Source organism: Musca domestica, unplaced genomic scaffold (assembly GCF_030504385.1).
Source record: "Musca domestica strain aabys unplaced genomic scaffold, Musca_domestica.polishedcontigs.V.1.1 91, whole genome shotgun sequence".
Lineage (NCBI taxonomy): Eukaryota > Metazoa > Arthropoda > Insecta > Diptera > Muscidae > Musca > Musca domestica.
Genome location: NW_026712439.1, coordinates 1160445 through 1177327, shown reverse-complemented (window position 1 = coordinate 1177327; position 16883 = coordinate 1160445). Strand labels below are relative to the sequence as shown.

General features: G+C 32.2%; 1 protein-coding gene across 5 annotated transcripts in view; it reads left to right on the top strand.

Moving 5' to 3' along the window:
* The window catches only part of LOC101888195 (cyclin-dependent kinase 5 activator 1), a 210432-nt gene that overhangs the window by 113290 nt on the left and 80259 nt on the right, over positions 1 to 16883 (top strand). For 4 of the 5 annotated variants that reach the window (XM_005185404.4, XM_005185403.4, XM_020037429.2 and 1 more), the window contains 2 exons: positions 551 to 688; positions 16048 to 16253. In XM_005185404.4, the coding sequence (XP_005185461.1) occupies positions 551 to 688; positions 16048 to 16253 (344 nt within the window). The remainder of the gene's footprint in view (positions 1 to 550; positions 689 to 16047; positions 16254 to 16883) is intronic. The other variant, XM_020037430.2, reaches the window with a different exon arrangement.

Below are 16883 nucleotides of genomic sequence, written 5' to 3'. Positions count from 1 at the left end.
GTTCAAATTATAAGAATTAATACAAGAGACTCAATAAAGTTAGCTTAAAGTATTTATTATTTCTTAGTCCACAGTATATGTTGTGCTTCTATGCAAAAGTATTTAGTTTAATATTATTATTGCTTAGTCGACAACATATGTTGTGCCGCTAGCTTTAATAAAGTGTCAAGATACAACGATTGTTGAATTTTTATTGCTTATTAGAGTAAAACGCTAACTTATATATTGGATCTATACCTAAACCCAATTTTAATAGGGTTCGTCCTTGATCCAAATAAATTATATGTGGAAAATTTCATCTCAATCGTACAATAAACTTTGTTTACAAAAATACATGAACAGGCCGACAGACGGACGGATATTCATAAATCGACTCAGAGTTTGCCTCTATATTATATCTAAGTATCGCTTACCGAAACTAGAAATTAATGATTTTGTGTCATTGCTGCATATTCATTTAATTATCTATAAGTAGAGATACTACTTAACACTTTTTTTAAAGCCAACATTCAACATTTAATAATTTGTATATATTTGTAATATTTTATAGGCGTCAACATCAGAACTTCTAAAATGTTTAGGAGTATTTTTACATTACCGATGTAAGAAGCTTCGAAATTTCGAAGCCGGAGATGCTGTAATGTGGCTTCGCGCCGTGGACCGGAGTTTGTTGTTACAAGGCTGGCAGGTATTTTATAAGTATTACTTACAAAATTTATTGTGAACAATATATGTTACATATATTTTATTATTTACTTTTATACATGCTAAATTTTAAACGTGTTTTTGTAAAATATATTAAACATTTATGCCTATGATTTGGTTTGCTGTATGAATATGAACTAAATAATGTATAAACTCTATAGATAAACTAATATGATTGTCATTTGATTCGACATTTTATAACAATTATTGCGAAATTGTATATGTATTAATAAAACAAGGAATCCTTTGCGATCACTTAGCACATTTGCGCTCACTTTTCATTAATAAGTTGAATCGAAACACGGAATTATATAAGGTAAGGTAGAGAAAAAAAGGAATCGCATATAACACTAGATAATAATATTCTTCTTCGAAGGAAGTAAATTCAGATTTCTACAGCTTCCCGTGTTTCGCAGTACATATTTTATATGTTTCGGTTTGGTCTAATATCAATTGCTCTATTCGCGTTTAGCCACTGCACACAATAAACATTATTGGTCGTAGTGACCATCATACGATCGACTTATAATACAATTTCTAGTACAGTATTTTTTGCTTACCTGCACAATCAAAAATTGCACGACATCTTGTGCAGCAATGCCCAAAATGCAGGTAGCTTCATTGCACTTATCTGCACAATGAAGCAGGTATCTTTAATTTTACTTACGTGCACAAAAAGTGCAGGTAACTTTAATTTTCTATTCGTATGTATTTGAGCATCAGTGGTGTTTTATCCAGCATAACCATCTTTTAGTGTGGGAGAGGAAGCGAGAATATGTTTTTAATGCATGCTCTTTTCTTGTGTTGTTATTGTTTTTGCGAATACAAAAACAAAAACGAAGTGGTAGTTTTTAGTGCTTTTTTTGAGTGTGCAAAAAATTTTCTTGTGCAACTTTTGTAACCAAATTAAAAAAAAATTACCAAATTTTCGAGGCAGGAATGTCCAATGTGCAGCTATCGATTGGGCACTTAAATACAATTCAAATAAAGGGATTCAGAAAAAAATGGCATAACAAAAGTTTTTTGCTCTGCAAAGGCCAATGCGCAGCTAATGTTGATGCAGGTAAATAGAAACCACTGTATAAATCAAATGTATTCCCCTACGTTTATTCTATTGTTGTGGAATTCTCTCCCTTTGTTCTGATCATCATATGTTGAGTTGATCATACAAAACCTGCTTGGTTTTATTGTTTTCACTGGTTTCTTTAGCAAAAGTTGAGTCCGTTTGTAATACACCTAAGTCTGTTTTTACACGGTCTTTTTGTACACGGTTTTGATATAACACGGTTTGAAAATTGAATATTTTTAATTTATTTACACGATTTTATTCCATTTAGCACGATTTGAAATTTTATGTACTTAAATTTTTTTGTCAAATTTAATTTTTGCGAAGTATGTTCATATCACAAATAAAGTATTTATGAAAGAAAAAAGTCTGAAACCATCGATAGTATCGATAGTTTGCGAACACTAGCTTAAAGATTTAAGTGAATTCCCCTTTAGCGCGTACAAACAATTTTTACTGGTCAAAGCAAATGTGAATAGCACTATGTGCATACAATAAAATTTGCTGGTCAGAGCAATTGAAACGTGTTAATATTTTGTGAACTGTTAATGCAATAAGACGTGTTTGGTAAAGAAAAAAATAAAAATTCTTGTTTTTCACTAATTTTAATAGGTTTTAGAGATTAGGAACAAATCACCCATTTTTGTATAAGATCAATGTCTTTTTTACACGTTTTTTTTTACACGGCTTCTTCTGGAACCAATCTACCGTGTAAAAACAGACTTAGGTGTATTTCATTCTACGCACCAATTTAAGCGTCGGTATTTTTATTAATTTATTTATTTATATAAAGCTTCTTCTATTATAATTCGTATATATCCGCGCGGGCTAAATATTATTGGGCAAACTGCAAAACATATATCCATTTTATTTCCAAATATTTGGAGAGATTTGGTCAAATTTAAAAATATCCCTACGATTGTCATTACCAACTTATTTTTTTCTTAACTTTGCTAATAATGGGTATTGAGGTGAGAATAAATAAGACGCATTTTTGATTGGCTTAAGTTATCGGACGGTTTCTTCATAAAGGAACAAAGAAGCTTTAGGTTGACTTAGTTCGACTTTACCCTACGCTCCTTTGTTCTGTTTCGAAGAAGCCGCCAATGACCACATAGGCAAAAGAAAATATAGACAACGAAAAGTTAGTTTGGACTTTTTTCCAGGTGGCTCTCATCATGTTTTGCATAGTCAACATGCTGATTTACGCGTTCAAGCCACTCGACTTCGAAAACACATTTTATAGTTTTTCAATAATTTCACTGGAATATTCTCATATTTTTCGATGTCACTACATAGTTTTCACTTGTCTTTTATTATGGAACAATTTTCAACTGACAAATATCCTACAGTTTTTGTTATTTTTAACGTTTTAGAATTGAGTGACTTCAAAATTCCCACTCAAACCATAGACAAAGGAAGATGTAGACAACGAAAAGCATAGACAAATTAAAATATAGACAACGAAAAGTTAGTTTTGTCTTTTTATCCAGGTGGCTCTCATCATGTTTTGCATAGTCAACATGCTGATTTACGCGTTCAACCCACTCGACTTCGAAAACACATTTTATCGTTTTTCAAGAATTTCACTTTATTATTCCGGAATTTTTTGATGTCATCACGTACTTTTCAAATTTCTTTTATTATGGAACAATTTCCAACTGACAAATATCCTACAGTTTTTGTTATTTTTAACGTTTTAGAATTGAGTGACTTCAATATTCCCACTCAAACCCCTGAAACGATATAGACGACATCTGCTGATTCGATTTTTTCGAAGATAAACGGTGAGAGCATTTCGTTGTCTATACATAGACAAATTAAGATATAGATATATAGATATATATATAGCATTTCAAGCAAAGGAGTTCCTTCAATCGAAAATCAAAGGGATACCAACCGAAGTAGCTACCAACATAATTGAGGAAGACAATTTGGGCAATGCTGATGATGACAAAGAAATGGACATTGAATTTGAGGAGCAAGCGTAATCGCCGAATCTATATAATTACATCGCAAATACCTATGCAAAAATTGATGAAAAGTCCAAAAAGGACATAAAGGGTATCGAAGATGATGTGAATGGGTACATGTTGCCCGAATTCGCAAAAAAATTAAAAAACCTAGTGCAATACTTTTCTATATTCACGGATATAATGCGGAGTGTTAGAAAACGCGGTAACGTAAATGCAACATCGGCAAGGGTGGAGTCATATTTTAACGACTTGAAGCACCGCCAGTTTCGAATCATTGGCCTGCCTCTTCGTGCCGATAAATTTATAGGAAAACACTTGAAAGAAATAGGAATAAACTCTTAAAGCATCGTCAGTGTGGAAGTATGTTTAGAAGAAAAGAGAAACAGATTGCAGAAACGGATATCCCCATACCAACGATTGCCTTTTCCACACCAAAAGATTGCGTCCCATAATACGGTGGACCTGCAGAGACAATTTTAATAATGTCGCTAAAATCAAGAAAGTACCGAATATCGGGAGGTACCGTTATATAGGGGCTATACGAAGACGTGGACCTACACAGACAATTTTCAATCATAGGCTGTAGTATTCATTACGAACTCTAAATACCAAATTTGAAACACAGAGCTGCAACCCACATCTTCTGATAAGTGTAGATACTGGCTTGTACAGAGTAACACCTATATCCGACATCTCAGACACCGTCATAGTTCCTGGAGGACCGGCGTGCAAGATGGCGGGATTCCTCGCTTATTATACATCATTCGTTAATGTTGGATGTCAATGGATAATATAGGATGATACTGCCAGAACAAATCTCCAGAAAGAGTCGACGAAGGCACAACGGTTGATCCAAAACTGCTACTTTACACGAATATATCTATATCATATCATATCATAAAATGCCACATTGGAGCACATTTAGTATATATATATATATACTAGTATATATATATATATATATATATACTAAATGTGCTCCAATGTGGCATTTTATGATTTCAGTACACTTAAGTCTACTCCTTCAATACTGATATATTATATAACCTGCCGATTTAAGGTATCTTGAAGGCCTCAACATTCTTTTTTTGATTTTTTAAATGTGATATTTTAGACTCACAATGGATAACAATCCTTGTAGTTAAAATTTTCTATAAGTCCCTTTTTTGGTATGGCCTCTATATAATGACCTAACGTATTTATTAATTTATTATCCAGAAATATTGAGATTGCACAATAATTTCGAATGACGAACACTTTTGTGAAATCTATAAGCTAAAACACGGTTATAGTGTTTTGCAAGAATGTATCGATTTCAATCAAATGGAACATAGAAAAAACCAAATGAAAAAAAAAACTATCTTCCTATAGCACCAATTGGTTGTAAACCAGGTGCCAAATCTAAGATTGTGAGATATATGATATACAATCCTCTTGGCGGGATAGCTCTCATTGTTAAAGTTGCAAAGCAACTGATGCAAGGTCTCTAGCATGAGAACGTTGATTGAGACGATGCTATTGGGCCCAACAGCATCGAATTATAGAAGTAGTTCGTCCATAATTTTTTAAACTTTACGAAATTAATGGAATGGAAGGTCTCGAAATTTGACATGATTACCACAAGTTTTATTTAACGCATTTGTTAAAATGAACTATCAAAACCATAATTTAAATAGGTTGAATTTTACAACAACGTCGATGCAGATCTCATCCTGCCACTTTATTTACATATGAAAATGGACTTTAGTGGGTCCTTCCGAGTGCTAAATTATTGAATGGTTATGCTGAAGTTTTGGTATTTTTCGGTACTCGTGCCATACATATAGAAACTTGTTCTCATCAGTATGCAAATGCCTTCCTGGATACGTTTTCTAAATACGTTGGATGACTGGATTAACAAAAACCCTTCTTTTGAATAATGGACACAGTATATTTTAAAGCATTTGTTACTGGAACTATCAGAACCATAATTCAAACAGCTCAAATTTTACAACCTCCATGATCTCATCTTGGCACTTTATTTACGTATGAAAATGGACTTCAGAATGTAAAATTATTGAATGGATATGCGGCAGTTTTTGCATTTTTCTGTACTCTTAGAAGATCATACTTAATTAAAAAAAAAAAACTATGAGAAAAGCAGTATGTTAATTACAGCGAACAAGGATTCACTTGGACCTTCGTATCACCTTATGCGCCCCATTTGAGCGACCTTTGAGAGGTTGAAGTCCCATTTGTAAAATATTACTGTTAATTGAAACTTTACTTTAAAGAGTTTTCAACGCTCCTAATACGAATCGAATCTGTACTGGAAATTTAATAAAAGTATTCTTATGGAAATTTTGATTGAAAAATACTTCGCAAAGTATCAAAACATTTAAAATCTCAACGTACTTTTTAATTGGGGCTATGCATAAGAGGAACAATACTAAATTAAATAGTAAACAGTTATTACCGGTATTGATTTCACAATACTGAAAACTTGAAATGCTAAATTACAGTTAATTCTGTAGAAATCATAACATAACAAAAACTTACAAAAGGACGAACGTTTTGTGGTATTATTATACCTTAGTGAAACGTATATATTCTAACTTCCTAGGAATACTGTATACATTTTCAGAGATTAACTTAAATATTTTGATTTATTGCTATTTTAACGAACGGCCACATACACAGACGGATATAAACATGGTCTTCTAAAAGTTACGAAACTTACTTTTGATTTGGAAAATATTGGTAAGAAATTTATAGTGTGTTTATATATTGAAAGTACACCTCATGGGCTTTCCAACTTGCTATTCTATTAGCTGGCACTATTTTTAGTTTTCGCATGTGCACTATTTGCGTGCACTATTTTTTTTATTGCTGCATAGTGGGCCATTTATATTTCCCTCTAGAAAACACTTGATTTTAGGAAAAATATTTTTTTAAAAAAACTCCCCGATTAATCTTTCAGGAGTGTTTATATATTGAAAGCACACCTCATGGGCTTTCCAACGTGCTATTCTATGAGCTTGCAAAATTCTTAGTTTTCTCACAGTGAGACTCGTCGATAACTTTTGAAAAATAACAAAAATCAATTTTTCTCTAATTTTCCACGATCGATTTGGCCAAGTAATGGCGTTTTAGAAAGCTCTTGGAACGACCTTTCCTGCAGTGCCATTCATATGCGTGCACTATTTTTTTATTGCTGCACAGTGGGCCATTTATGTTTCCCTCTAGAAAACACTTGATTTTAGGAAAAATATTAAAAAAAAAACTGCCCGATTAATCTTTCAGGAGTGTTTATATATTGAAAGTAAACCTCATGGGCTTTCCAACGTGCTATTCTATGAGCTTGCACTATTTTTAGTTTTCGCACAGTGGGACTCGTTGATAACTTTTGAAAAATAACAAAAATCATTTTTTCTCTAATTTTCCACGATCGATTTGGCCAAGTAATGGCGTTTTAGAAAGCTTTTGGAACGACCTTTCCTGCAGTGCCATTCATATGCGTGCACTATTTTTTATTGCTGCACAGTAGGCTATGTAATTTTCTTCCATCAAAAAATAATCGGTATGATGACGAAAGTTTTTTTATTGAAACACCTTTAAATTAGTTATTTTATTTTTTTATACTTATAATTATGTTCATTATCAGGTACAAACAAGAATAACTACAAATTTAAAAAAAAATTGCATTTTTGTTTCGCATCTTCAAAAATCGTTTTTATTTTCCGCATATCTGTTATACACTGTTATACAACAGAAAGTGCGCCCAGACTGGGTGTTGTCTTCGCTAGTTAAAATCGTTTTTATCTTCACGCACATATTTGTAGTTATTCTTGTTTGTACCTGATAATGAACATAATTATAAGTATAAAAATATAAAATAACTAATATAAAGGTGTTTCAATAAAAAAACCTTCGTCATCATACCGATTATTTTTAATGGAAGAAAATTATATAGCCTACTGTGCAGCAATATATAACCTTTATATTAGTTATTTTATATTTTTATACTTATAATTATGTTCATTATCAGGTACAAACAAGAATAACTACAAATTTGAAAAAATTGCATTTTTGTTTCTCATCTTCAAAAATCGTTTTTATTTCACCTCTACAAAAATCGTTTTTATTTTCCGAATATATGTTATATTTTTTATCTTCACGCTCATAAAAATTAGAGAAAAATTGATTTTTGTTATTTTTCAAAAGTTATCAACGAGTCCCACTGTGCGAAAACTAAGAATTGTGCAAGCTCATAGAATAGCACGTTGGAAAGCCATGAGGTGAAACATAAATGGCCTACTGTGCAGCAATAAAAAATAATGCACGCAAATAGTGCACATGCGAAAACTAAAAATAGTGCCAGCTAATAGAATAGCACGTTGGAAAGCCCATGAGATGTACTTTCAATATATAAACACACTATAAATTTCTTACCAATATTTTCCAAATCAAAAGTAAGTTTCGTAACTTTTAGAAGACCATGTTTATATCCGTCTGTGTATATGGCCGTTCGTTAAAATAGCAACAAAGGCGAAATATTTAAGTTAATCTCTGAAAATGTATACAGTATTCCTAGGAAGTTAGAATATATACGTTTCACTAAGGTATAATAATACCACAAAACGTTCGTCCTTTTGTAAGTTTTTGTTATGTTATGATTTCTACAGAATTAACTGTAATTTAACATTTAAAGTTTTCAGTATTGTGAAATCAATACCGGTAATAACTGTTTACTATTTAATTTAGTATTGTTCCTCTTATGCATAGCCCCAATTTAAAAGTACGTTGAGATTTTAAATGTTTTGATACTTTGCGAAGTATTTTTCAATCAAAATTTCCATAAGAATACTTTTATTAAATTTCCAGTACAGATTCGATTCGTATTAGGAGCGTTGAAAACTCTTTAAAGTAAAGTTTCAATTAACAGTAATATTTTACAAATGGGACTTCAACCTCTCAAAGGTCGCTCAAATGGGGCGCATAAGGTGATACGAAGGTCCAAGTGAATCCTTGTTCGCTGTAATTAACATACTGCTTTTCTCATAGTTTTTTTTTTTTAATTAAGTATGATCTTCTAAGAGTACAGAAAAATTCAAAAACTGCCGCATATCCATTCAGTAATTTTACATTCTGAAGTCCATTTTCATACGTAAATAAAGTGCCAAGATGAGATCATGGAGGTTGTAAAATTCGAGCTGTTTGAATTATGGTTCTGATAGTTCCAGTAACAAATGCTTTAAAATATACTGTGTCCATTATTCAAAAGAAGGGTTTTTGTTAATCCAGTCATCCAAAGTATTTAGAAAACGTATCCAGGAAGGAATTTGCATACTGATGAGAACAAGTTTCTATATGTATGGCACGAGTACCGAAAAATACAAAAAACTTCAGCATAACCATTCAATAATTTAGCACTCGGAAGGACCCACTAAAGTCCATTTTCATATGTAAATAAAGTGCCAGGATGAGATCTGCATCGACGTTGTTGTAAAATTCAACCTATTTAAATTATGGTTTTGATAGTTCATTTTAACAAATGCGTTAAATAACACTTGTGGTAATCATGTCAAATTTCGAGACCTTCCATTCCATTAATTTCGTAAAGTTTAAAAAATTATGGACGAACTACTTCTATAATTCGATGCTGTTGGGCCTAATAGCATCGTCCCAATCAATGTTCTCATGCTAGAGACCTTGCATCAGTTGCTTTGCAACTTTAACAATGAGAGCTATCCTGCCAAGAGGATTGTATATCATATAACTCACAATCTTAGATTTGGCACCTGGTTTACAACTAATTGGTGCTATAGGAAGATAGTTTTTTTTTCATTTGGTTTTTTCTATGTTCCATTTGATTCAAATCGATACATTCTTGCAAAACACTAAAACCGTGTTTTAGCTTATAGATTTCACAAAAGTGTTCGTCATTTGAAATTATTGTGCAATCTCACTATTTCTGGATAATAAAGTAATAAATACGTTAGGGTATTTTAGACGTAATGTAATTTGGACTACATGCCAATCACTATCACCAGGATATGTATTGCTTTCTTATATAATTCTTCGCAACATACGTCTCAATCATTACTGCAAAACGATTTCTCAAAATCCCAAAGATCTTCATTGGCTCATGTAGAGTTACGTTTTCACTTTCATATACAATGGTCTTAAGTAAACTAATGCTTACTGGTGAAGGTCCATACCATGTAAAGCTCGATTCTCTTGCTTCTATTTTGTTTGATTTGTCATACTGAAATCCAAATGATTATTTCCAATAATCATGTCATTTGACGAAGGTTTATAAAATCAAGTAAAACACATTAAGTTCGGCCACACCTAGCTTTAAATGCTCTCCGTCATTTAGTAAAGAAAACATTTTCAAATAAAAGCAGCAGTTGGGCGTTCTCAGCAGTTGGGCATGGCTCGGTCCACTTTACAACGGATTATTCGCATTGACTTGCATTTGTTCCCGTACAAAATTCAATTGACGCAAAGAATGTTGCCTGCGGACAAGCCTCGTCGATTGGAATGGGCCCAAAGGGCCCAAAGGCCCGTCGAATATGAGCAACCCTGTAGTGTTATATGGAAACCGTGTTTGTAGAAACTATTATGAAATACAAAAACGAAATTTTACACAAATCATATATAAAATGTAGCTTCCGAATATCAGAAGGTAAAGTTATATGGGCGCTATAGGAAAACGTAAACCTATACAGACATTGTTCTGCCACAAGAGGTAAAAACTGTTACAAGCTCTTAATATAAAATTTGAATAGATTCCGAGGAGAAATGTGGCCAAAAAAACCAAAATACCGAATATCCGAAAGTACCGTTATATAGGGGCTATAGGAAAACGTGGACCCACATATACAATGTTCTGCCACCTAAGCGACAAATATAAACACCAAATGTTACACAAATCCGTGGGAATTGTAGTTTAAATCATTAAATTACCCAATATAATTAAATCATTAATTACCCAAGAAGTCTGGCAACTCTTGTCGTGTTTAGTTGTGTTTTATTTGTGTCAAAATAGTGATAAAATAATTTTAGATATATTATTATTTATTGTTCTTTTTGTGCAGTGAAATACTATCAGTTCTTACTAATGTAATCAAAATTATACGCATTGTGAATTACAGTGTTTAAATACGGTATTTTACAAAATAATTAAAACAAATTGTGACTGTTTTTGCGCCTTGGAGGTTGATTTTTACCGTCTATTTAAGGAGTCTAAAGTCGAAATTGCAAACATGAAGAAAGATTTTGAATCTGTTTACTCTCGCTTAAACTATTTTGAAAATATGTATAATAAATTTGAGTATCCTGATGGTTCGCCCAAAAGAAAAAAATCTTCAGCTATTATTTCTGGTAATAACTTAATATCGCTAAATTCACCAGTTGTTGCGCCGCTACAAAACAATACTGAAAATTTATTTTAGACAACCATCTGGCGCCTCCGTTGCAATTTGCATCTTCGCCATCCAGCAGGTCATCACCGGCTGTTTCCAATACGAGTGAAAGTCGGAGTACTCAGATCGAAACCTTATCTTCTGAAGCTCCATCTAATGTCCAGCAAAATCCACATCATTTGCACAGCGTCCCCCCTATATTTGTAAGTGATTATACGTCAAGTCCTACAGCACATCCACCAATGCAATGTGCTTCTCTTCCTTCTAGTAGCCTAATTGTAGTTCCTCCTAGAAAAAGCGTATTTATATCTAGATTGCACCCTAGTACTACAATAAATAATATAAGTGATAATGTTAAATCTAAAATACATAATCTTGAAGAAAGGGATTTTAAAATTTTAAGTTTAATTCCTCCTCTGCTCGTGAAATTTCATCGTTTAAGCTTGTTGTTTCCAAAAACATATTTGATACTATTATTAATAGTTCATTCTGGCCCGATGACATTTTAGTAAAAGAGTGTGTATTCAGAGAAAAGCGTAACGCACTAAATCCTGTCCGTACTTCTAACGCTATTCAAGCTTCAAAAAACTAATAGAATCTGATTCGTTACAAATGTTATACCAAAATGTCAGAGGTCTTAACTCAAAACTTCGTCAAACTTATTTAAAATCTTTTGGTTCTGATTTTAAGGACTTTATATTTACTGAAACTTGGCTTAAACCTGAAATCTACGACACGGAAATCTTTTCTGACCAATTTGAAGTTTATAGAAATGATAGAGTAAATAGAACCGGTTCTAATAGCTGTACATAATTCCATTATGTCTGAAATAGTTGTCACTGAAGATCTTAATATAGAATTTATATGTGTCAAACTATTATATCGTGGTAAATATATTGCTTTAACTTGTTTCTACATTCCTCCAAATTCAGACTTTGAAATATACATTAAGCACTCAAAGCTTCTGAAGGATGTTTCATGTTTAAAGTCAGCAAATTTTGATCTTATTTGTCTTGGTGATTTCAACTTACCAAGTATATCGTGGATCCCTAAAAAAATTCTATAGACAATATTCCTGTATCGTCTGCAGGCTCAGCTAGTAGAATGGACGAATTCTGGGAAGCTATATTTGACCAAGGACTTTTCCAAATAAATAATGTTTTTAATGTCAAGAATAGAATTTTAGATTTAGTATTCTCCACAACCGTTAACCTTTCATTATGTAGATGTGCACCGTTTGTCGAACCGGAGGATAATTATCACCCAACCCTCAATATAACTCTTGATCTTAAAACTCAAATAACATCCAAACCACTCAATAAAAAAATATCCTTTAACTTTTCCAAAATTAACATTAATTTGTTACGTACTACTCTTTCCAATACAATCTGGCGTCTCGAAGGTGATATTGATAATTGTATTTCCGATTTTTATAATATCTTAAAGCCTTTAAACTAACTGTCCCTAGTTCAAATTACACGCCAAATGGAGGCTCGCCATGGTTTACTCCATATTTAAGACGTTTACGTAATAACAAAAGTAAACTTTTTAAGAAATTTAAAAAATTTAACTCATCCTTAAACTACTCCAATTACTCCAAAGCTCGAAATAAGTATAATACTGAAAATTTAAAATGTTATTCGGCATATCTACAAAGAATTAGAAATAGTTTTCAACGCAACCCAAAAAACTTTTATAATTTCGTGAATTCTAAAAGAAAAGTTCATGAATTCCCTAGCTGTATGAAATTCGACAGCACAGAGGCTACCAATGATTCTGATATTGAAAACATGTTCGCAGATTTTTTTCAGAATAGCTATTCAACATTTGCATCCACTAGCAATTACAGCTTTAACATTAATAGGCTGAATTTTTTGCCCCAAATTTTGTTTACGGAAGAAGAGGTTTTAAATGGTTTAAAAACTTTAAAAAGTTCGATCTCCCCAGGTCCAGACGGAGTACCGGCAAACGTTCTTAAATTATGTGCAAATGAATTATACATACCACTTACGAAATTATTTAATTACTCTTTATTTTTTGGCTACTTTCCTTATTTTTGGAGATCTAGTTATATAATTCCTCTCCATAAAACTGGTAGTCGTTGCAGTATTGAAAATTATAGGGGTATTGCTAAGCTTAGCGCAATACCTAAACTTTTTGAATTTTTGGTTTCGCGTAGGCTAACACACTTTGTGGCACCAATTTTTTCACCGTGTCAACACGGTTTCATCAGAGGTTATGTTATGTTCATAATGGTTTTGCTAATAAATTTCAAACTGATGTAATTTATACCGATTTTAGTAAAGCTTTTGTCACTGTCGTACATAGTTTATTACTCCACAAGCTTGATATAATGGGTTTCCCTACATTATTGTTAGACGGGATTTTATCATACCTTGAAAACCGTACTCAAAAGGTGTCTTTCACAAATACCATCTCAAAAAATATTGTAGTTCATTCTGGTGTTCTATCTCAATGATCTTCCGTCAGTTGTAAGGTTTTCCAAAATTCTAATGTTTGCAGATGATCTTAAGCTGTTCATTAATCTCGATTCTCCCAATAGCTCATTACATTTACAACATGATCTACATTCCATTGTAAATTGGTGTGGCATGAATGGAATGTCACTAAATCTTAAAAAATGTAAAAAATTATCATTATTCAGATCTAGACATATTCAATCTGATTACTTCGTAGATTCATACAAATTGGAGAATGCAGACTCATTTATTGATCTTGGTGTTATTTTGGACAATAAACTTCGTTTTAACTTACACATTGAATCTAGCGTTAATAAAGCAAAGTCTCTTCTAGGTTTCATTAAGCGCTGGTCTAAAGAGTTTGAATACTCTTACGTAACTAAACGCTTGTTTACTAGTCTAGTTCGACCTACATTAGAGTATGGTTGTGTGTTGTGGAGTTCATTTTATAAATGTTACTCTAATACAATAGAAACAGTTCAAAAACAATTCATTATATTCGCTCTCAAAGGTCTGCCCTGGAATCCGTCTGAAATCCGTCTCTATGAAAATCGATTAAAACTTATAGACCTTCTATAGTTAGAAAGAAGGCGTTTAATGCTTAGAGCAATATTTTTAATACGACTTTTGCGTGGTTAAATTGATTCACAATTTTTAATTAGCGAAATAAAGTTTAATGTTCCGTCTAGAATAACTCGTAATTATATACCGCTAAATCTCTCCTTGGCGAGATCTAACTACGAACTAAGCAACCCCCTTAGATCTTTATGTGAAATATATAACAATCTCTATAATAATTTATCACTATCTGAACCTTTGCATGCAATAAAAATATCAATACTTAATTTGTAATTATAGTATTAGGAGCTGCCAGATTTGTATTTTTGCTCGTTGTTGTGTGATTTGTAATACTAATCCTTTTACTAAAACCGGCTGATGTTTTACTGTAGCTGGTGTTTCCCTACAATACTAACCCTCCATGGTGCGGACTATGCGGTGTACGCGCTCCCTACGTATTGGGAGGTGGCCCCCTCGGTCGGTAGGGGCGGTAAGAGTGGCGTTGGGACCGAACGAAAAAAAATATCCGAAGGTACCGTTTTATAGAAGCAAATCCGTGAAAAAATGTGACGAAAGCCTCCAAAATTATCGATATGTACCTTTATACGAAAACGAGGGCCACTATACATAATTTACAATACGAAACATCGTAGACACAATACAAATTACTGCGCTAAATCGAAGCTCTAAGTCAATTAATGTGCACTGTATCGACCAAAAATATACTTTTTGGGGACTACGAGGAACATTTAGTGTTCTTACAAACGTAATTACAAATTTAATATCCCCACTTTTCCATTGCGAAGGAAGTAATAAGGATCTGCTAGATTAAGTTCTGAATATTCATTCAAATAATATTGAAACAATGATCACATTGAACATTACACTGTACATTCATTGCGAGCTACCAACTGAAATTCCACCAAATCCACAAATATGATTGTTGTATTTCATCATTAAATACCAAATTTGAAACAATTTCGTGGGTAAATGTGACTTGGATGTGGCCTTAAATATTCAATATTCTGCCACCGGAGCAAGAACCCATTATGAAAATACAAATACCAAATTTTTAGACAAATCCTTGAAAAAATGTGGCGAAAATCAAAATACCGAATATCGGGAGGTACTGTTATATGGCGGTATGTGGACTGATATATCACTTTCAATACCAAACGTCCTAGACACAATACAAATTGTTATACTAAATTTGAAGCTCTACGTCAAATAATGTGGGCTGTGTCGTGATTTCAACAGACAGATGGACAGACATCGTTGAATGGACTTGGAATTTCATGCTGGTCATGAATATATTTATTATATATACTTTATAGGGTCTACGGAGAATATTTAGGAATGTTACAAATACTTAATATACGCTTCTTTTCAAGGTGGAGGGTATAATAAACAGATTCTAATTTATATAATTGGGCAAAAAAAAATTGGAATGGAAAGAAGAAAATGGAAGAAATTTTGTTTTCGTAAGAAAAAGGAACATTGAAAACACATATAGAGGACATTAACTGTGATTGAGCGAATTTACCTTCATCAAAATCAAGTACTTTCTTTTCAGTGGAATATTTCATTATGTATAATTAATTTTCGTAAATTTAAACTCTCATTTATTGTACTTTCTATGTGAGAACATTTCTCTGCAAGGTTTCAAAAAATTTCAACTGTTACGTTATGAAGGAGTTGCATTGATACATTTTATATAAAATATAGACATATATAAATATATATATATATATATATATATATATATATATATATATATATATATATATATATATATATATATATAACAGACCTTTTTAACAGACTTTATAACAGACCTTTTTATTCCTTTTCAGGATGTGGCTTTCATCAACCCGGCTAATGTCGTTTTCGTATATATGCTGGTTAGAGAATTAGTAAATGGAGAAGAAACAAAGGAATCGGACTTACAAGCAGCCGTTCTTACTTGTCTATATTTATCTTATTCTTACATGGGAAATGAAATTAGTTATCCCCTTAAACCATTTCTAGTTGAAGATTCGAAAGATAAATTCTGGGATAGGTGAGATATATAACCAATATTCTAGTTATTAAGCTTTTTAATTTGCACCATTTAATATTTATGTCCAAACTTCATAATAATCGTAAAATAAATAATGTGTAAGAAAAATAATTAATTGAAAAATTTAAGGTAGACAAATTAAACATTCAATAAAGATAGGGGAAATAAGAAATTTATCTGGTGAAATGAAAAGGAAACCTATTTTTTACGTGGCCTTTGTCCACGAATTTTGTTTTTAAAAACTTTTGTTTTACAATGTACAAAAAGTTGCAACAGTTATTACAAGTCAAATGCTACTTTTTATTTTCAATTGCCATCGCAAAGGAATGGATTTCCAAGCGAATAACCAATAGCAGAAAACAATTGCAAGCAAATAGAAAGGGCACAAATACTTTTCAGTTTTCATATTTTTTGCCAAATTTATACATAAATGTAATGTATATTTATAATTTACATAAATGTAACGAACTTTGATTTTATATCACCTTTAAATATATGTATAGGACTAAGTTGGCATGATGTCTATCTAATATATAGGGCTCCCGTAAATAAACCACTGATCTGACATATGTAAGCGGTACAATTTTATTATAGGTAATGACTCCATTGTAATTTCTAAATAGAAATAAA